The sequence below is a fragment of the Abramis brama genome (genome assembly GCF_963993115.1).
Source record: "Abramis brama genome assembly, chromosome: 1".
NCBI classification, from domain to species: domain Eukaryota; kingdom Metazoa; phylum Chordata; class Actinopteri; order Cypriniformes; family Leuciscidae; genus Abramis; species Abramis brama.
This window is the reverse complement of record NC_139963.1, coordinates 43,406,753-43,429,645: the sequence shown is the minus strand read 5'-3', so window position 1 is coordinate 43,429,645 and position 22,893 is coordinate 43,406,753. Positions and strand designations below refer to the sequence as shown.

The following is a 22,893-nucleotide window of genomic DNA, read 5'->3' as shown; positions in this document are numbered from 1 at the left end:
TACTTTATTTGACATTTTTATGATTTAAATTTTTTCGTTTTTAAATGACTTATTTTATATGTTCACAGTTTTATTATTCAGTGTTATTTTCAAAACAGGGGTTTGCACACTTTGAGAAGTTTGAGAAAGCCTGTCCTGTGGCATCAAAACCCTTTCTGAAAGGAGCGTGCCAGATGCTTTAGTAGTGTTGGTGTAGTGTCTCAAGTGTTTGTACGTCTAAATGAAGGCATGATGATGATTTCTTATCAACAACATTGATTTAACTCTGATTTAACAACATCCCCGTCTTTCTGTTCAGGGCTGGATTGCAAACGTCCGAGGAGGTTCCTTCTCTTCTCAGGGCAACCACATCAAATCCAGCTGCAGTGTCGTGGCCTTCAACACGGATCAGGCTGGTACGAACCCTTGATTCTGTCTGTCTGAACCTGTCTGCACCTCTGATAACGTTTGCACACTAAACAAATGCACAAGTGACGGCAGATCAGATTAAACAGCAGGAGAACCAGTCCGTCTTGAGTTTGCTAAACAGTGTTTTTGAAGGTAATCTTGTGTATTCTGTCTCTGGAGGAGGAGGAATGGTCGGCCTGTCTTCTGTGAATGCCGGATCTGACGGGAAGTGGACCGTGACCCAGATTTCATGCCATGCTGGTAAGACCGCAGTACCATAGGTTCAACTAACATGCTCATGCTCGGCTCATTTAACTCCATTTGGAGGAAAAACGGATGTCTGTGAGGATGCCTGGAGTTAATAAAAGCGCTGTGTGAGATGCAATGTCACAGTTTACTAAAAATAAACCTATATGACTTTGTCCTAATTCTCTCTCTCCGATCTTTCTGTCCCAGACCTGGTGACCGACCTGGACTTCTCTCCGTTTGATGAGTACCTGCTGGCAACCTGCTCGGCTGATGAGACCGTGAGTCATGCTGAAGCAGTGATGCTTTTGTGTTTATTCTGAGCAAAAAAAGGGGCATCTGCTGATCTGTTGAGCTGTTTTGTCTGTTCATCTTAACATCATAACAGCAAACACGCACACAATCACGTTACTCTGGAGGTATTGTGTTATCATCTTCTGCAAACAGGATTTTTAGCAGCTGTAACGCCACACAGATGTTGATGAGGTTGGCAGACGCCGCGGTCACTCGGGTCGGGTTTTCCTAAGCTCAGCAGAATGAAGAGACAAACACAGATGAGGCTCTTGCTGAATCTGTCTGCTGATGCCTTCATATTTCTGCACAGCTGGCCTCCACCTGACATCTGCTCCAGTGCATATCTGAGTCAGTGGAGTTTAGTGTTTAGCAGTCCCAGCACATCACGCTCCGACTGAGACACGCTCCGTTAGGGATATTTCCCCATGGTATCCATGCCTTCTGCCAGAGTATCATGGATACTTTTGCTTCAGTTAAACTGCTGTAAATTGGTATTAGCCACTTATTATATTAGAAAATAAATTGCCTGAAAAATTCTCAACGCTTTTGAGAATGTATGTCTGTTTTTTGTCTGTCTGCCTGTCATTCGTCTGTCTGTCTTTTGTCTGTCTTTCTGTCATTCGTCTGTCTGTCTTTTGTCTGTCTTTCCATCTGTCCTTTGTCTCTCTGTCTGCCTTTTGTCTGTCTGTTTGTCTTGTCTGTCTTTTAGTACACACTGACAAATTGTGCACCATTACATTTTTTTAAATGGTGATTATGATGTTGTGTTGTGTCCATCTTTTGTCTGTCTGTCTGTCTGTCTGTCTGTCTGTCTGTCTGTCCTTTGTCTTTTGTGTGTCTTTTGTCTGTCTGTCTTTTGTCTTTCTGTCCATTGTCTTTCCGTATGTCTGTTTTTTGTCTGTCTTTCTATCTGTCCTTTGTCTTTCTGTCTGTCTGTCTGTCTTTTGTCTGTCTGTCTTTTGTCAGTCTTTTGTTTGTCTTTTGTCTGTCTCTCTATCTTGTCTGTCAGTCTTTTGTCTGTCTGTCTTTTGTCAGTCTTTTGTTTGTCTTTTGTCAGTCTTTTGTTTGTCTTTTGTCTGTCTCTCTGTCTTGTCTGTCAGTCTTTTGTCTGTCTGTCTGTCTGTCTTTTGTTTGTCTGTCTGTCAGTCTGTCTGTCTTTTGTTTGTCTTTTGTTTGTCTGTCTGTAAGTCTGTCTGTCTTTTGTTTGTCTTTTGTCTGCCTTTTGTTTGTCTTTTGTTTGTCTTTTGTCTGTCTGCCAGTCTAATGTCTGTCTGCCTTTTGTCTGTCTGCCTTTTGTCTGTCTGTCTTTCTGTCTGTCTGTCTTTCTGTCTGTCTTTCTTTGTCTGTTTTTTGTCTGTCTCTGTCTTTTGTTTGTCTGTCTGTCTGTCTTCTGTCAGTCTGTCTGTCTTTTGTCTGTCTTTTGTTTGTTTTTTATTTGTCTTTTGTCTGTCTTTTTTCTGTCTGTCTGCCAGTGTAATGTCTGTCTGTCTGTCTTTTGTCTGTTTTTTGTCTGTCTCTCTGTCTTTGGTCTGTCTGTATTTTGTCTGTCTCTGTCTTTTGTTTGTCTGTCTGTCTTTTGTTTGTCTGTCTGTCCTTTGTCTTTCTGTCTCTCCATCTTTTGTATGTCTGTCCATCCGTCTTTTGTCTGTCTGTCTGTCTGTCTTGTCTGTCAGTCTTTTGTCTGTCTGTCTTTTGTCAGTATTTTGTTTGTCTTTTGTCTGTCTCTCTGTCTTGTCTGTCTGTCTGTCTGTCTGTCTGTCTGTCTGTCTGTCTTTTGTTTGTCTGTCTGTCTTCTGTCAGTCTGTTTGTCTTTTGTTTGTCTTTTGTTTGTCTTTTGTTTGTCTGCAAGTCTAATGTCTGTCTGTCTGTCTGTCTTTTGTCTGTCTGCCTTTTGTCTGTCTGTCTTTCTGTCTGTCTTTCTTTGTCTGTTTTTTGTCTGTCTCTCTGTCTTTTGTTTGTCTGTCTGTCTGTCTTCTGTCAGTCTGTCTGTCTTTTGTCTGTCTTTTGTTTGTTTTTTATTTGTCTTTTGTCTGTCTTTTTTCTGTCTGTCTGCCAGTCTAATGTCTGTCTGTCTGTCTGTCTGTCTGTTTTTTGTCTGTTTTTTGTCTGTCTCTCTGTCTTTGGTCTGTCTGTCTTTTGTCTGTCTCTGTCTTTTGTTTGTCTGTCTGTCTGTCTTTTGTTTGTCTGTCTGTCCTTTGTCTTTCTGTCTCTCCATCTTTTTTATGTCTGTCTGTCAGTCTTTTGTTTGTCTTTTGTCTGTCTCTCTGTCTTGTTTGTCTGTCTGTCTGTCTTTTGTTTGTCTGTCTGTCTGTCTTCTGTCAGTCTGTCTGTCTTTTGTCTGTCTTTTGTTTGTTTTTTATTTGTCTTTTGTCTGTCTTTTTTCTGTATGTCTGCCAGTCTAATGTCTGTCTGTCTTTTGTCTGTCTTTTGTCTGTTTTTTGTCTGTTTTTTGTCTGTCTCTCTGTCTTTGGTCTGTCTGTCTTTTGTCTGTCTCTGTCTTTTGTTTGTCTGTCTGTCTGTCTTTTGTTTGTCTGTCTGTCCTTTGTCTTTCTGTCTCTCCATCTTTTGTATGTCTGTCTGTCAGTCTTTTGTTTGTCTTTTGTCTGTCTTTCTGTCTTGTTTGTCTGTCTTCTGTCAGTCTGTCTGTCTTTTGTTTGTCTTTTGTTTGTCTTTTGTCTGTCTTTTGTTTATCTTTTGTTTGTCTGCCAGTCTAATGTCTGTCTGTCTGTCTGTCTTTTGTCTGTCTGCCTTTTGTCTGTCTGTCTTTCTGTCTGTCTTTCTGTCTGTCTTTCTGTCTGTCTTTCTGTCTGTCTTTCTTTGTCTGTTTTTTGTCTGTCTCTCTGTCTTTTGTTTGTCTGTCTGTCTGTCTTCTGTCAGTCTGTCTGTCTTTTGTCTGTCTTTTGTTTGTTTTTTATTTGTCTTTTGTCTGTCTTTTTTCTGTCTGTCTGCCAGTCTAATGTCTGTCTGTCTGTCTGTCTGTTTTTTGTCTGTTTTTGTCTGTTTTTTGTCTGTCTCTCTGTCTTTGGTCTGTCTGTCTTTTGTTTGTCTGTCTGTCTGTCTTTTGTTTGTCTGTCTGTCCTTTGTCTTTCTGTCTCTCCATCTTTTGTATGTCTGTCTGTCAGTCTTTTGTTTGTCTTTTGTCTGTCTCTCTGTCTTGTTTGTCTGTCTGTCTGTCTTTTGTTTGTCTTTCTGTCTGTCTTCTGTCAGTCTGTCTTTTGTCTGTCTTTTGTTTTTTTATTTGTCTTTTGTCTGTCTTTTTTCTGTCTGTCTGCCAGTCTAATGTCTGTCTTTTGTCTGTCTTTTGTCTGTCTTTTGTCTGTTTTTTGTCTGTCTCTCTGTCTTTGGTCTGTCTGTCTTTTGTCTGTCTCTGTCTTTTGTTTGTCTGTCTGTCTGTCTTTTGTTTGTCTGTCTGTCCTTTGTCTTTCTGTCTCTCCATCTTTTGTATGTCTGTCTGTCTGTCAGTCTTTTGTTTGTCTTTTGTCTGTCTTTCTGTCTTGTTTGTCTGTCTGTCTGTCTTTTGTTTGTCTGTCTGTCTGTCTTCTGTCAGTCTGTCTGTCTTTTGTTTGTCTTTTGTTTGTCTTTTGTTTGTCTTTTGTCTGTCTGCCAGTCTAATGTCTGTCTGTCTGTCTTTTGTCTGTCTGCCTTTTGTCTGTCTGTCTTTCTGTCTGTCTTTCTTTGTCTGTTTTTTGTCTGTCTCTCTGTCTTTTGTTTGTCTGTCTGTCTGTCTGTCTTCTGTCAGTCTGTCTGTCTTTTGTCTGTCTTTTTTTTTTTTTTTTTTGTCTTTTGTCTGTCTTTTTTCTGTCTGTCTGCCAGTCTAATGTCTGTCTGTCTGTCTGTCTTTTGTCTGTTTTTTGTCTGTCTCTCTGTCTTTGGTCTGTCTGTCTTTTGTCTGTCTCTGTCTTTTGTTTGTCTGTCTGTCTGTCTTTTGTTTGTCTGTCTGTCCTTTGTCTTTCTGTCTCTCCATCTTTTGTATGTCTGTCCATCCGTCTTTTGTCTGTCTGTCTGTCTATCTGTCCTTTGTCTTTCTGTCTGTCTTTCTTTTGTCTGTCTGTTTATTTGTTTTCTGTTTGTCTGTATATCTGTCCTTTGTCTTTCTGTCTGTCTTTTGTCTGTCTGTCTGTCTTTTGTTTGTCTGTCTGTCTGTCTGTCCGTCCGTCTTTTGTCTGTCTGTCTCTGTCTGTTGTGTCTCTGTCTCTCTGTCTGTCCTTTGTCTGTCTGTCTCTGTCTTTTGTCTGTCTGGCTTTTGTCTGGCTTTGTTTGTCTGTCTGTCTTTTGTCTGTCTGTCCTTTGTCTTTCTGTCCGTCCATCTTTCGTCTGTTTGTCTGTCTTTTTTATTAGTACACACTGACAAATTGTGCACCATTAGACCATGAACATTTTTTAAGACCGTGAATAGTGATTGATGTTGTGTTGTTTTTAGGGTTTTTAAAAAGACTTTATACAAATTTAGCACATGCATTTAGGAATTCCCACTATATAGTGTTTAATAATATCTTTCTCTTTCTCTCTCTCTCTCTCTCTCTCTTCATTCAGGTGAAGCTGTGGCGTGTGTGTGATCCAGATCAGGATCAGCCCAGTAATGCTGAGGTGACTCTGAGCCCCGGAGACGGGCGACTGGAGGTCGTTCTCTTCCACCCCGTGGCCTCGGGTCTGCTCGCTGTGGCGTCTGCGAGGGCCGTTCAGGTGTGGGACGTCACACGAGACTCCGCCTTGACAGGTAAACTCACAGCTTTCGCATTCCTACGTACAACCATCACTGCTGTTAAACACCTGATTTAGTCTTGTCTTTAATTACTTCACGTGTACACTTAAGCCCTATTCAGACTGTAATTGTTTGTCATTTCAATATGCTAGGTATATGCTTTTTGGGGAGCTAGATTTATTTATTTATTTATTTATTTATACATTTGATTTTATTTTATTTTTTATTTTTTACATTTATTTTTACATTTTATTTTATTTTATTTTTTAGATTTGTTTTTACATTTATTTTAAATTTATGTATTTGTTTGTTTATATTTTTTCTATTTATTTATTTAAAATTGATTTACTTTTATCAAATAATTTTGTTTAAATGTACTTATTCTTTAATAAATAAATTAATAAATTAATAAATTTGATTTATTTGCTATTTCTTTATTTATTGTTTATATTTAATTAAGTAATGTTTTAATCAACTAACTATTTAATAAATTCATTTATTTGTAAAATGATGTATGTTTTTATTTATTTATTTATTTTTAGTTTCATTTAATTTATCTTTCACTTAATTAATAACTTTTTTTTAACATGCAACATAATAGTATAGTAAGTTAATTCACACCCAAACTGATTTACCAAGACAAAATTTTAAAAAAATCCAAAAATTTGTTTATTTAAATCAGATATTTTACAACTAATACAATTTTGATGCACAATATTGAAAAAATCTCAAAAAATGTCCAAACAGGTCAGCTGTTAAAATGATCTCATCCAATGACCTCTTCCCTCGTCTGAGTTCATGACTTGCAGTCACAGCCTGAATAATGCAGTTCATGAAGGTTTTGTCTGCAGCTTTTTTTGTCTCTGCTGTGTGTTTCTTTTTTGTTTGTTTTGTCTCTGTGTGTATTTCAATGTTTGGTTTGATCTGCTGAGCCTCTGGTGGTTGTTACAGTCCTCTGGGGTCTGACGTGGAGCGTCTGAGGTAAATGCCCCTCAGAGCTTTGGGCCGCGTGTCCCCGGAGCCCCATGATGGCTGCTGGTGCTTCCCAACCTCACATCTCACACCGCTGTCTGCCTCCATGCGTGTTCATGTGTTAGCTGTGTTTCATTCACTCCCTCTGTCGTCTTACACCAGACTCTGTCACTTACAGCACAACAAATCCAGCGCCACGGAATCAGATCTCAGAGAAAATGAGAAGCGGTTTAGTGTTAGTTAACCCTGGAATTTATTTCCTAATATTTGGCCCTGTTCACACCTGGTATTAAGAGGCATTCGACCAGTTTGCTTTCGTAGTGACTTAATGCGTAAACATTATTGGAAGCGCGCTAGACAGACTGGATTTAAACTTTGACAGGTGAAGACCCTTGTTTGGTTTGAAGATGACAAACACACCAGTCCCTGATTTCTAATACACACTCACAGTGTTCGGCTGGTCTTGAGGCTTTCAGAGCAGAAAGGAAAGCTGCTGTTCTCCGTATGTTTTTCTGTCGTCTCTGATTGCGTTCACATGTAAATTGCGCGAGCTTATTTCGTCCATTAGATTAAAAGATCTGAAAAAAAACATACATTTTCCCCGCCCATAGACCCTCACCTGGAAAAAATCAGGACAGAAGTGGTTTAAAGTGGACGGATTAAAACTCCAGGTGTAAACGGCCGGGAATGTGTCTCGCTCGTCTACTTGTGATCCGATCAACCAAAACACACCTGGTGTAAACAGGGCCTTAGTTTTGGCCAACGGATGAATCTGATAGAATACAATAGAATAAATAAAGATAATAAACTATAGTTAACATGTGTTATTTTAGTATTATTTATTAGTACTTTTATAGAATTTATTAATATTTTGAATTAGCTTGTGTTTCTGTTTTTTTTTTTTCAGTTTCCATTTAAATTTTAGTTCATTTAATATTTCTATTTAGTTGTTATTTCAGTTTTAGTCATTTTAACTTGAACTCTTAGTACTTCAATTGAATTTTAGATGTTTGCCAAGGCAACATTCTTATTTAATTTTCTAATTTTGATGTTTTTGAATGTCTAATTTCACATATTCGGATCTCTGAGATCTACATTGGCATAATACATGAGCTTTTCCCAGCGCATTGGTTTGTGCCGCCACATTTCCTTAACGTGTGTGTGTGTGTGTGCGCGTGCGCGTGTGTGTGTGTGTGTGTTGTCTGTCTCTCTGTGTGTGTGTGTCTGTGTGTGCGTGTGTGTGTGTGTGTGCTTCTATGTCTGTGTCTGTGTGTGTGTTGTCTGTCTCTCTCTGTGTGTGTGTGTATGTCTGTCTGTCTGTCTGTGTGTGTGTGTGTGTGTGCGTCTGTTTGTGTGCGTCTGTGTGTGTCTGCTGTGTGTGTGTGTGTATTTCTATGTCTGTGTGTCTGCGTCTGTGTGTTTGTGTGTCTGTGTATGTGTGTGTGTGTGTGTGTGTGTCTGTGTGTGTGTGTCTGTCTGTGTGCATCTGTGTGTGTGTGTGCGTCTGTCTGTCTGTCTGTCTGTGTGTGTGTGTGTGTGTGTGTGTGTTGTGCTCAAATTCCCAGCACTATCATGCTTTTCTCTATTCCTCACTGTCACACGTGTTTCTTTTTTGAGAGATTGTAAACTTACCTTGAATGTCTGTCTTGTGGATATGGTGTGTGTTGTGACGTGTGTATGTTTGTGTGTGTGTGCAGTTCTGGAGCAGCATGCGGATCAGCTGCAGGGTCTGGCCTGGAAAGAAGACGGATCACTGCTGGCTTCATCCTGCAAGGTAATGGCTGACCAACACGTGTCTCAGCTTGTGATGTCTCGTGGACAGCAGGAGAAATCAGTGCTGAACGCAGATAATAAACTAATAATAAACTCTAACTGTGCAGAGTCAGGGCCGGTTCACACAGATCACGCTTTTGTGAGATAAAGGTCAGTAGAACGAAAGACAGCTCAAGTTCCAGAGATGTGTTTTTTAAAAGTGTAACGGGCGCAGCGGTCAAACACGTTCGTCTAGCGATGGAAAAGTAGCGCAGTGTGATGGAAAAACACAGAACGGCCGCACTTCCTGTTTTATCATGCTGTGAATATATAGAACATAAAGAATTTATCAGTGTTGTTTTATAATTAGACAGATACTCATTAAGAATTTTTTTTAAGATTTTTTTTTTTTAAGATATAAGATTAATTTTTATTTTTTCACTAATTTTAGTTAGTATTTTTTACTTAATAGTTTTTATTAATTTTTATTTTAGTTTGAATTATTTTAGTACATCTATTTAAAATAAAGTTTTTATATTTTATTTTAGTTAATATTTATTTATATTTCAAGTGCCTTTTTTTTATTGGTTTTAGTTTGCTATTAATTCTGGCTCTTTTTTCTTTTGGCCAAATAGACTGATGATTAATGGAATCAAACATAAAGCTTACAAACTATAGTTAAAATCAGTGTTATTTTTTGTGGTTTTAAAAAATATATATTTTAAATGGGCTCTTATTTTTATATCTTCAGTTTTTATTTTAATGTTAGGATTTTTTAAAATAATGTTTCTTAATATTTCTTATTTCCATTTAGATTTTCTTTTTCAGCTTTAATAATTGTAATACTTCAACTTATTTTATTTCAGTTAATCATTATTTCAGCATTTCTAATTTAGGTTTCTTTTTTTTTTACTTTAATAAGTTTTTTCTATGTATATTTTATTTCATTTTTATTACGGATCAAAAAAGTTTCTATAAATTTTTATTCAGCTATATATACAGTATATACAGTATATACAGTATATATATATATATCATTACAGCTGTTCTGTTGCTCATCACCTTTTTTGGGTCTTGTGTTTATAATGTTAATAATATGATGAAAAAAGGCACATTTACTTACACAAATGATGTTTCTAGGAGTTTTCTGAAAAGTGCAATAGCCAACCATAGACAGTAGAACATTCTCACCAATAGATGTCGCCAAAGTGTGTGTATTTCCCCATCATGCCCCTCTTCACTGTGGATCATTATTACACAGATGGGCTTTATTAGCGGAGCACATCATTATCACGTCCTCAGGGGTGAAACTCATAAACCTGGTGTCATCAAGGTCCCGGTCTGACAGGATAGGAATCAGTAAATCTGACTTAAGGAAGCTTATTATATCCGGCCTCAAAATCGGCCTTTTTGTCTTCCGCTTAAGGTTAATTACGCATCAGCACTTGCTCATGATGGAGGACAAACACTTATATTGCCAGATGTGTCAGTATGATCCACCTATCGTGACTTATTTGAAACATTAAACCACCAATTCTTTTCCTCACTGCAGATGTGTTTCTATTTCTGGACACAAAAGGTTTGTGTTTGGCAGGAACAGTGTTTTGATTGAGTTCATGGAAAGAGTTTTATTCAGTCAAGTGGATGAAGATGTACTGGACTCAGTTTAGTGTTTCAAATGTAAATGTGATGGTTTACGGTGTAATATTTTCTCTCAAACCTTCCTATTGCACAAATATATTTATATATGTATATATACACTTCCAGTCAAACGTTTTTGATCGGTAAGATTTTTAATGTTTTTTAAAAGAAGTCTCTTCTGTTCACCAAGGCTGCATTTATTTGATACAAAAAACAGTAATATTGTGAAATATTATTACAATTTAGAACAGCTGTTTTCTATGTGAATATATTTTAAAATGTAATTTATTCCTGTGATCAAAGCTGAATTTTCAGCATCATTACTCCAGTCTTCAGTGTCACATGATCCTTCAGAAATCATTCTAATATGATGATTTGATGCTCAAGAAACATTTATGATTATTATCAGTGTTGAAAACAGTTGTGTACAATTCTTTCAGGATTTTTGGATGAATAGAAAGTTCAAAAGAACAGCATTTATTTGAAATATAATCTTATGTAACATTATAAATGTCTTTACTGTAACTGTTGATTAATTTAATTCATCCTTGATTAATAAAATATTGATTTCTTTTATTTCTTTCCCCCAAAAAATAAAGTAAAAATTCTTACTGACCCCAAACTTTTGAACGGTAGTGTTTAATGTTACAAAACCTTTCCATTTCAGATAAATGCTGTTCTTTTGAACTTTCTATTCATCAAAGAGTCCTGAAATAAATGTAAATAACTGTTTTCAACATTGATAATAATGAGAAATGTTTCTTGATCATCAAATCGTCATATCAGAATGATTTCTGAAGGATCATGTGACACTGAAGACTGGAGTAATGATGCTGAAAATTCAGCTTTTATCACAGAAATAAATTACAGTTTACAATATTTTCACATAGAAAACAGTTATTTTAAATTGTCATAATATTTCACAATATTACTATTTTTTTTGTGGTATTTTTAGCAGAAGAGACTTCTTTTAAAAACATAAAAAATCTTACTGATTCAAAACTTTTGACTAGTAGTGTGTATATTTATATGTTTCTTTTTTTAACCTCAAAATAAGTTTTAGTATTTTGAAAAGCGAATGCCATAATGTCTTCCGGTGGAAGCTGAGAGCTCAAAGCACAGCTGAATTAGGCGGCATCTACATCTAGACTCTGTGGTGTTTGAAGTATTGAGTTCAGTCTCACCTGGCCCCCGGGAGCCCGGCGCCAGACCCCCAGACCCCCAGACCCCCAGACCCCCAGAGCGCCTGACAGAGCGCACCCCAGAGGAAAGACACTGAGCTGGGCACAGAGAGGCGCGCTCAGCCGCCCCTGCAGGAGGAAATGGGGAGCAATCCATAAAGAAATAATAACAGGCTGCAGAGCTTTTCCATCAGCCGGTTTAATGCTCTCAGAGCTGCAGAGCCAAAGATGCTGGAGTTTATGGCTGGATGAGGAATTTTAGGATTAGTTTATGAGGAAAAATGAGGTCGTTTGGGTTTGAACTGAATGCTTTGTGCTGCTTCTAGACGGTAGTCGCTCCTGTTTACACTTATTGACATCTTTTATATTGCGAGAAATAGTGGTTGACATATTTATATTTATACTATTTATATTTGTTTCTTTTAACATTTTTATATTAATGCATTGTTATTAATTTTTGTGTGTAATCATTTATTATTGTTTAATGTTAATTTATATTTTTAGATTTGTTTATTTTACAAATATTATTTATTATTAATTATTTATTATAATTATTTTATAATTGTATATTAATTTATATCATATTTATTTTTCATAATATTTAAAATTTATTTTTAACATTTTTATATTATTTTTATTTTATATTTATTAATTTTAACAATTTTATATTAATAAATGTCTATATATATTTTTAAATATATAATTTATTATTTTTTATAATTTATTTTGTATAATATTTAAAATTGTATATTTAATTTTTTTATATTAGTTTATTATTATTTTTATAATAATTTATTGTTTTACATGAACTTAATCATTTGTATTATTTTATTTTTATTCATTAACATTTTTACATTAATACATATTTGTTTATTAATTTATATGTATTTATTACTTTTATATGAAGTTATAATTTGTTTTGTTTGAACTTATTTACATTATATTTATTCATTTTTGTATGAATTTATTTTAGTATTTTTATTTGTTAATTCTATCTTAATTTATTATTTATTATTGTATATTGATTTATAGTTATTTATATTAATTTATTCTTTTTTATAATATTTTAACATTTTTATATTAATTTATTACATTTTATTTTTATTTATTTTTCACATTTATTACATTTTTATATTGTTTATATTTAAATTTATATGTAAACAGATAAAGTATATTTATAATACTAAGCTAAATTCCATCCTGAAACCATTAAGAATAGCACCTCATCATGACAGTGGACCAGAATGCATCCTAAAATTTCAGAGGAGAGTCGGAGAGGAAAATCCAAACGGGACAAAGCTATAAATGTGACGAGATCACAGAGTGAACTCTGAGTCGTCGAGTCGAGCCGTAATTTAAGCTAATATGCTCTCCATCTCCCCAGATCCACCGTATTAAAGCAAATAAGCACTGCCAACATGTGCGTTCAATTCCAGCCGTTTTCCCCCATTAGGTGAACGGGAGGAGAGCGCGGCTCCTGACAGGCCTGGTTTGGAGGCATGGACCCGCATATTTTATGACACGCAAATGCCTGCCATATGAGCGCTGAGGCTTTGTTCCACTGCGACAGTGGAAGTTTATGATTAAAAACGCCATCAAAGCATTAAAGCAGGTGTTGATTTATGAGCTTGTGACTGTGCTTTTGAGTTTTGTCTTAGTTCTACAGACCAGGGCTATTTTAGCCTAACTAAAACCATAAAAAACATTGTTATATGAAAAAAAAGCCTTGAACTTATTTTGCCAACTAGTTTTCATGTAGTTTAACTTGAAACATTTTTTAAAAAAAACAATAAACATATTTAAAAAAACTAACTAACAGCAACAAAAACATGACAAAATTGCTAAAATTAAAATGAAAGCAAAAAATAAAATTAAGAATATGAATAAAAACTGTAAAAATATCTCAGTGATAAAATAACGCTGTCATGAAGAGATGTGTTATTACTATTCTAAGTAGTCAGACTTATGATGTAATATCTTTATTCATTTTTAATGTAAACTGATAAAGTCTATAATACTAAGGTATATTCCACCCTGTTATTAAACAGAACTGAATCAACATTAACCTGACTCAAAGTGAATCCCAACACTTGTTTTCTGTAGAGAACTGAACTCATTCCAGAATTGATGAACTTTACGGTAATTGAACAGAACTGAATCAACATTGAACTGACTTCAGCTGAACAATGACATGTTGTATTTTAAGCTGCTTTGAAACAATCTTGCTCACTTGACTCATGACAGCATAAAAATCTAGATTGTTCATGTTTATTTTTTTATTTTTTATATAGTAATTACCACCTTTAGTTGTTAATATTCTAAAATTCAAACAAACTGTTAGAATATTATCTTTCTAATGCATCAAAATAATTGACAATAATTCTATTGATGTAACAAAGAGGCCTGTGGGAAGTTTATGAGCACATTCAGATAAATGTGAGAACTCTCAATCTGAGCTCAAACTGAACACATAGATTAAACACACACACACACACACACACACACCCGTGTTTGTATGTGTGCTGTTTTTTTGTTTTACTGCAGCATGTGCGATGGGCGTCAGGGGTCGGCCGGGTCAGACTGTGTGTAGTCTGTTAAGTTTGTGTAGGCGAGTAATAAAAGCCTCCCTGTTAAATCACGAGCCTCTGGTTTAAAGCCGTGCAGATTCTGACGTGCGATCAGGTTCTTCTGAGTGTTTACACTGATGGTAATCTCAGCGGCTGATCTGGGGTCAGGAGTGTCAGATGCGTGCGGTCTGTGGGTGGGCTTCCCACGACGGCCCCCGTCTGCAGCGTCAAACTATAAACAGCAAATACAATAGCATGACTACACAGTGCATGACATGAAAGATAGTTCAATAACACACTGGATTCTCTTGAAGGGATAAAGTAGTACTTGCTGGTTTTGAAACGATGTACCATGTCGGCTGTGTTCAGAATATACAGTAGTCAACATTTGAAGTGGATCAAAAAAGTTCATCAAAGTTGTCCTGAGACAAGAACGGATATTGTTCAAAATTCATGTATAACTTTGAAAGTTTTTGATCCACTTCAAATGTTGACTACTGTATCTTGAAATCGACATTATGCAATGACACGTTTCAAACACGACAGCTCAAGTATGCTAGGGGAGAGCAGGGGCGAAAGTACCATTTTTCAGAAAAACTTAATTTGAAAAGATGATATTTTAGACAGAGATATATTTTTGCTGTGGTCAGTCACTCACAAGTGTGGTCTATCAATAGCAGGTGGTATTTTGAAAAAATGTAGAGGGACTTCAGTATAATTTCACTTTGAATTTAAGACTGCTTATGTTACTTTCGACCCCGTCAGTTGGGACGAAAGTAACACACAGGTGGGTCAAAAGTAACACAACAATATACAAGCTAGATTTTTTGTGTTACTCTTGTTTTTTTTTGTTTTTTTTTATTAGCCTAAATATACCTGAGTATATGACCTTGTTAACATGTAACTGCAAACATATTTTGGCCTTTATATAAGCAAAAAATTGTTAATTTAAATTTTCATTTTAAATTTCAGTTTCATCAATGTTTCAAATAACCCAACAGTACAAACTTGAATTGTTTAAAATCTTTTTTTTTTATTGGCAATGTCAATCTATTTTATAAAATGTGTTTTCAACATGAACAATATGAAAATTAAATTAAATTACCATAATATAAATTCTCAACATAATGTAACAATAGGCATGTTTCCATCAAGCTGTTTTTATGCATAGATTTAAAATCTGCATAAAAACATCAGGATGGAAACCCTGCAAATTCATAGGTAGAGGTGGAAAAGCTATAAGGTATGGCTAAAACCTAAATGTGACTAGGGTAAATGGAAACAGATTGAGTGTAAAAAAAATGGTGACACAGAAATCAGCTGATTTAAATGTGAACGCTCTCTCATAAACATCTGGCTGAATCAGACCTCTATCTGTCTTACTGACCCTCACTTTTGCCATATTCTGTTAGTATAATATGACATAAACATGTTTTAATAAATGCTGCAACACAGAGAAAGTCACCACATTAGCAGTGTGGCAAAATAAACACTTGTTTTCACTATAGAGGGACAAAAGTAACAAGTGTTACTTTCGTCCCGACAGGAACTCCGGACATTTAAACCCGATTTACTTTTATACTGAAAAACTCTGACAAGGCAAACTTCAGGATGTGTTACAGCACTTAATAACCTGTAGATTGATCATTACTGTGTGACATGAAACTAAAAACACAACTTGTAATTAGAAAAAAAGTACCGCTTCAGTAATTTACTTATCGCACTCGAAAACTGCTTACCGGACCTAACCGCGGGAAATGATGACAAAATCGCGTGATATTTGGCAGCTCTGTCAAGGGTTGCGTACTAAACGTGCTGTCATAGCTTGAAATGCTAATATAGTCAGGGCTCTGAGAAAATTGCTTTGTTACTTTCGTCCCGCGTTACTTTCGCCCCGGTTCTCTCCTACTATAGTACAACACGTTGTCATATGGGCTCATTAGTAGCATGTTGAATTAATTAAGTAAATAAGTTTTTTTTTACATTTATGTTTTTGCAATTGCAATTTTGTGTTTAGACATTAAAACTTTTATTAATCTGATCGACTGATGAATGACAAATTAAGATGTTAAAGTCCCCGTGTTCAATAATTTTATCCCTTAAAACTCATCTTTGATCACCAAAATTACATATTTAAACGATTCCTTGAAAAAAGGAACGATTCCTTGCCTTAAAATAGCTTGAATGTAACTCTACAGCCTCGCCTCATTTCGTTTACGTGATTCTATGAATATGCAAATGAGCCCCCCCTCCACTCACTCGCTCCAGCTCAGAGATCCACTGGTTGACGATCACACGTTGATCTGATTGGTTACAAGGTAGTTTGTGACGTCAGAAACACCAGCGATTTCACACCGTGTTTTTGAGACTCAGCAATAATAATACTCAGCAATGGTGTTGACTTATGAATTTGCACATGGTTTGTCTTAAAGCATATTAAAAACACCACATAGACACATAAACAACATTAAAAACTTGATTTTCACCACAGGGGGACTTTAACTTTTCGAGTGATAAGAACAAGAACAGCAGAAACTTTTGTTTTTGTTTGTTTACTTTTTGTTTATCTGTTATTTTGGTGGAATGCCAAGTTGAGCGCATTGCATTGTGGGATATAGTTGCTCTGTTGTACGCTGCACTTCTTGTGAACTATCGTAGTATCTTAGAATATATCTTGAAAGATCTTCGTATTCCACACGTGTACTATTTATGAAGTATGCATACTAAAAGTTATATGGTAGTATGCTGTTCCAAACACAGGCATTTTCACATTGCAAAACTTTTAAATCCATTGTTACTCATTTTGTATGCGAAGCAATTAGCCAATCATAACAGAGGTCATTTACATGTAGAAGGAACAGTAGCGAGAGAGAAAGTGAAATAATGATCATCAATCTAACATTATAAGATGGGTACAGTAGTTTTTAGCCTGACCCGTTTGAAGCCCTCTCTTTTGTGACGGTTCTGCTCTTTTATTTGAGGTTGTTCAGCAGTAAACTCAGCATGTCACTGTGAAATAGTGTGGCTCTGTGTGAGCGGTTACTGTTTGTGTTTGTGCTGTTGTCTTGATTTGTGGTCTTGGTTTTGGTGACTTGTGTCTGGTGTGTTTGTCTGGAGAAGAGGTGGCAGTGGAAGGGTGCGTTATGGGTAAAAAGCATTATTCCTTGTTTCCCAATGTGTTTAGGGAGGGTTTGAGAGCATCGGTCTCACAGGACTGAAACCACACAGTGACACTATGAAGGCAGGATTTAAAGGCACATTCCAGCTGTCTTAGCTATGACATTTTAATTGTAAATATGCTTCTTTTTTTTCTTTTTTTTAAATGTATATATCATAGAAGTACTAAAATATTCATATAAATGGTTCAGTCTGACTTGAAATAGACTATTTTACACAACATTTGTATGTTCTGTGAATTTGTATGGTTATTAGAGCATCCTGTCGTTAGCTCAGTCATTGACTTGAGTGCAAAAACTCCTGTTATGCTATTTCAAAGGTTCCTATGACCCAGTCTGTTGTGATTGGTCTACTCTGCTCTGATTGGTCAGATGACCCAGTCTGTTGTGATTGGTCTACTCTGCTCTGATTGGTCAGATGACCCAGTCTGTTGTGATTGGTCTACTCTGCTCTGATTGGTCAGATGACCCAGTCTGTTGTGATTGGTTTACTCTGCTCTGATTGGTCAGATGACCCAGACTGTTGTGATTGGTTTACTCTGCTCTTATTGGTCAGATTGCCCAGTCTGTTGTGATTGGTTTACTCTGCTCTGATTGGTTAGATCACCCAGTCTGTTGTGATTGGTCTACTCTGCTCTGATTGGTCAGATGACCCAGTCTGTTGTGATTGGTCTACTCTGCTCTGATTGGTTAGATGACCCAGTCTGTTGTGATTGGTCTACTCTGCTCTGATTGGTCAGATGACCCAGTCTGTTGTGATTGGTCTACTCTGCTCTGATTGGTCACATGGTTCAGTTCTGATTGGTCAGATGACCCAGTCTGTTGTGATTGGTCTACTCTGCTCTGATTGGTCAGATGACCCATCTGGTCTACTCTGCTCTTATTGGTCAGATTGCCCAGTCTGTTGTGATTGGTCTACTCTGCTCTGATTGGTCACATGGTTCAGTCTGTTATGATTGATCTACTCTGCTCTGATTGGTCAGATGACCCAGTCTGTTGTGATTGGTCTACTTTGCTCTGATTGGTCACATGGTTCAGTCTGTTGTGATTGGTCTACTCTGCTCTGATTGGTCAGATGACCCAGTCTGTTGTGATTGGTCTACTCTGTTCTGATTGGTCAGATGACCCAGTCTTTTGTGATTGGTCTACCGCTTGCAGCGTGTGTCGGAAACCAAACACCCATTACCATATCTGAATTTCAGCTCTGGATCTTCCTCAGCAATTAATAAACAGAGATACGAACAGTAACGATGGTGTCGGTTTTTCCGTAAAAATTTAAGCATGACTCCTCATCTGGAAGTTTGGCAAAGTGGATTTGCTTTGGCAGTGTAGAAAACAGTGTCTTCTCGATATGTGGACAACACAAACCAAACTCTTCCAGTCTCAGCTACAACTACAGTGTTTGAGGGTCAAAGTAGACATTGTTCACAGGTAGTCAATGAAGACCATAGGCTGGCATTATGGAAAAATCTGTTACAAACCTACATAGCTTTGTGCAGGAAGTAAGACTGAATTACTAACAACTCGTTTCAGGCAGTTCAGAATTAGTTCTTTCTTTTGGGAGAAAATAACTCAAATTCACAAACAGCTCTATTACTCACTACATGAAGGGGGCACTTTAACATGTGAAGTGCTACTTGTTTGATATTGCGATAATTACGATTCTCTCTTAATAGACAGCTGCCTATGTAGACAGTGTAGTAGGTGAAACTGGTTTTGAAACCCTTTGTGTCCTGGTAGTAGATGATTATGCTCTGTTTTTATGGTGTGTGAGGACTCTTGAGAGTGTGTCTCTGGTCTTCATTAAGAATTTGTTGTGTTGAGTGAAAGACGTAGTGCCGGTCACAGCCTGTTCCTATTAGCGCTCATTTCCCCTCACTGATCAGATTCTGTCTCCTGATTGGCTGTGTTTGAGTGTAATGGGGTCGTCTGATGGTCACCGATTGACTGAACTGATTTTGACGTTGAGTTCAGTCTACACCAGGATTTACGCTGCCAGTTATGTTGACAGACTCATAACAAATACCACATGAAGCACATGAAGTACTTAGTCACTACACTGAAACGCAAGCCTAAATAATCACATTAAAATCAAGAAAGTGTTATATTAAGTTTTGTGCATTTTAACACAGTGTACCTCAAATTACCTCAACTGTGGGAAAATATGGCATAGTGTTGATGCATAGAGTGTGCATGATATAATTCAGATTAATAATAATAATAATATATATATATATATATATATACACATATATGTGTGTGTGTGTGTATGTATAATTATATTAAAATATTTATTTTTGCTGATGTTTTGAATGTATGCTATTTGTAATATACAGTTATATTTTAACCTGGGTTATGTTGATGGACTAACAAATACCACATGAAGCCATTTCTACCATATAATAATTGAGGCCCTTCGAAATAAAAGCATAAAGAATAATTTTACAATCATAAAAGTGTTTATTGTTAATGAATAAATACATGTTACTCAAAATTGACTAAAATATTAGAAAACAGAAAATATTTTTTCCCCCTAACATTTCACCTTAATGTTGCCTCAACATCCATATTATTTCTTTAAAAAATGTATTTCTGTATTCTGATATTTAAGTTTGAGATGCTGAACTCCTGCTGTTGTGATATAGTTATATTTTAACCTTGTTTTTTTTCCCTTAGGACAAAAAGCTGCGACTCTTTGACCCGCGGGCCCAGCCATCTGCCGTTCAGGTTTGATTTTATTCTCATATTATCTGCTATATTGCCATTTACAGGTATCTACATAAACACTACTCAGGGATTTTGATGACCATCTGTTTATTTTTGTCTGTTATTTTGTTTTTAACAACTGTTTTTTTATTTTATTAAATTAATTTACATTTCTTTATTCACATTTCTTTATTTCAGTGTGTAATTTAAAAAAAAAAATCAATTACTGACCAATGAATTTCCAGGAATTTTCCACAACTATTTCCGTTGTTCTTTATTTACTGAATTTTTACAAATTACAAATTCTTTATATAATTACTTTATATTATTATATTTAGAGCGGACTCAAAACTAGAAAAAAAAAATACTGTATAAATATCGAATGGAGAAATTTTCATGACTTTTCCATGGTATTTTAGGAGAATGTGAATATGTGTGTTGACTATTAAGTTTGTGATTGGTATGAATTTTAATGTTTTTCAAAGAAGTCTCTTATTCTCACCAAGGCTGCATTTATTGGTTTAACCCCTTTTTTTGCTCAAAGCTGAATCATTACAGTCTTCAGTGTCACATGATCTTTCAGATCTAAAATGATGATTTGATGCTTAAAAAAATATTTCTTCTTATTATCAATGTTGAAAACAGTTGTGCTGCTTCATATTTTTGTGGAAACCGTGATACGTTTTCTTTTTCTGGATTCAAAAAAAAAAAAAACATTTTTTCCGAAAAAAAACGGTTTACCGACCCTGACCTTTTGAACAATAGTGTAAATGTGTGTGTATATGTCCCTTTTCACCCCTCAGGTGTCATATTCTACTGTACCTTTAGCCAATCATATCAAGCTGTTACTTCAGTGGCTTGTTCTGATTGGCCCGATTGGTTCATTCACTCTTTCTCATGGGCTGGTGAAGCCATGTGACCCCATTCATTGAACCCTGGGAAACAATACACTATCATGCCCCGTGTGAACATGAGCATGATTGTGTTTTTGACTTTCTGAACCTGTCAGGATCCTGTTTGATAGCTAATCAATCCCACCGATTACACTAGGAACGAGGAAGTTCAGGTCAAATCAGAGCAAACATTCCCACAGTCCTCGTCAGGACAGAGCGGTGACCTGACTGGAGGTTTCTCTTTGTGTTTGTGGTGTCTTTTGAAGGTAAATAAAGCTCAGATGTATCAGATGGGCTTAGGTGGATTAGATATTACCCACGCTGCTCTCTGAGCAAACACCCATTAGCTCTGACACTATACTGAAAAGACTAGTGTCTCAGAAAAGCAGTAGATCAGATGTGTAACACACACACACACGCATACTAATGTTAGATCTGATTTTCTGATGTTTGTCCAGTTCAAAGCATTTCCTCTACACCTGCTTCTTTCATGTGATCTGACTGCAAGTGGACAGCTCTGTTGTTCTGGATGTATGTAGGATTTGTGCTGAGGCATGTTTACGTTAATCAAAACATAAACATCTTTAAATAACTGTTGCAACTCTTATTGATTTCTAATGATCGCTTGTTTTACTTTTACAGTTATACTGATGCGCAAACAAACCATGATCGGTTTGATCGCATATTGTATTTATGCACTGACACATTTCAGTACATTCACGTTGTTTCCACACACATTCAGGATAATGTTTTGATTTGTCATGTGTTTAGTAATTCTGAATCTGTGGATGTAGTAGGTATAAGCAGTCAGGTCAAGGCAGTTTGGTGGTCCATGTGTTCGATATCGCAACGTGTCTAAAATGTAAACAAGCTCTTTGCTGTTTCGCTGTACTCATACATGAGTGCCTTGTTCATACATTTCTGAATTATATGGACTCCTTGTATCATTTGGTTATTTGGTGTCCTTTTTTGGAAAGACACCTAAATTTACCTTGAAAAAAGCTTGCAGATATTACAGTTTTGTGAGAATCACCCTTCAATCTGATGGTTTACTTGGCTGGATATAGCAAATGATGACAAAATGAACGTGTTAAACAAGACAAATGCTTAATTTCATGGTAAGCGTGTAATTAATCACGATTAATCATCCAGAAAGGGTGCGATTAATTACAATTACAAATTTGTATCTATTGACAGCCCTAATTTATATAGCTATAGTAACGTGTAACAAGGGCACTGTGAAATAAAGTGTTACCCACTTGGCTTAAATCAAAAAGTATGTACATACTCACTTTGTTGATTTTACTTAGTTTAGTGCATTTTACTTGAAAATGTGCAAAACTGAAGTAAAAAAATGCAGTGTTTTCTGGGTTTTTTTGCAAGTGAATTTCTCTTGTTAAAAACAAGACAAAAATATAGCTGCAAGCAGCGATGACGGGCCCAAGCCCCGGTGCCACCGCCACCTCTGTGGCTTTAGGGCACCTGTGCACAGCGGGCAATATGAATTTAAACCTGGTATATGTAAAATAACCATATCAAAGATGTCTAAATATGCTACGTAACCGATGATATCGCCATGCTAGTTTTACTCTGGTGAATTCTGGGTAAAAAAAAAAACTCAGAGAAATGTGAATGCGAAAGATAAAAAGTCTGATTAAGGATCTTTCTCTCTCGGTCTCATCGAGTTCCTGACAGACCAGTTTGTTTTCCGACCACATCCAGCTGGCAGCGCAGTGTGTGTGTGTGCGCCCACCACCCCATTAACATCACATTCACTCTATAGCGTCTTTAATGAGCCATCACGGGCCAACCCTAACAAAACCCAGCCTGACAGGCCTTACAACCGACCCACAGCAGAGAGTGCGAAGCTTTGTTTACTCACAAAACCCTAAAACGGCCTAGCCACGCTCCTTTGCTGACAAAACTCGAGACGCCCGTCCCGGGAGCTCCAGGGCGAGCCGATGCCCAGGCCACAGTGTAAACAGAGGCGCTTGAGATGTGTCTGAAAGCTGTCGTGTTGTTTATAGACTCGAACTCATGCGAAAAGCATCCGTTTGTCATCGCAGAGCCCGAGCCGCCACACACACACACACACACATACACCCATAAAACAATGCTTTCATGCGCCGGGTGCTGAAAGCCGTCGACCGCACAGTACGGTCGCTTTTCTTCGACAGATTGTCTGATATAGACAGGTGGGGTAAAAATAGAGGCTAATTGTAGTTGTGTGTACGTGGTATTTACGGGAAGAAGTGAAAGTGTGTAATTTGCGCGTTCGGACGGCACGAGTATGATCTGTAATCTGCGCTCGAGCACACGGCTGTATTTAGGGAGCTGGCACCACTGTGTGTATGTGTGTGTGTGTCTGAAACTGTG

At 36.6% G+C, this 22,893-nt stretch overlaps 1 protein-coding gene across 1 annotated transcript in view; it reads left to right on the top strand.

Moving 5' to 3' along the window:
* The window catches only part of coro7 (coronin 7), a 142,133-nt gene that overhangs the window by 7,268 nt on the left and 111,972 nt on the right, over positions 1 to 22,893 (top strand). The window contains exons 2-7 of the mRNA XM_084129870.1: positions 299 to 395; positions 568 to 648; positions 844 to 914; positions 5,461 to 5,644; positions 8,299 to 8,375; positions 19,595 to 19,645. Of these exons, the coding sequence (XP_083985996.1) occupies positions 299 to 395; positions 568 to 648; positions 844 to 914; positions 5,461 to 5,644; positions 8,299 to 8,375; positions 19,595 to 19,645 (561 nt within the window). The remainder of the gene's footprint in view (positions 1 to 298; positions 396 to 567; positions 649 to 843; positions 915 to 5,460; positions 5,645 to 8,298; positions 8,376 to 19,594; positions 19,646 to 22,893) is intronic.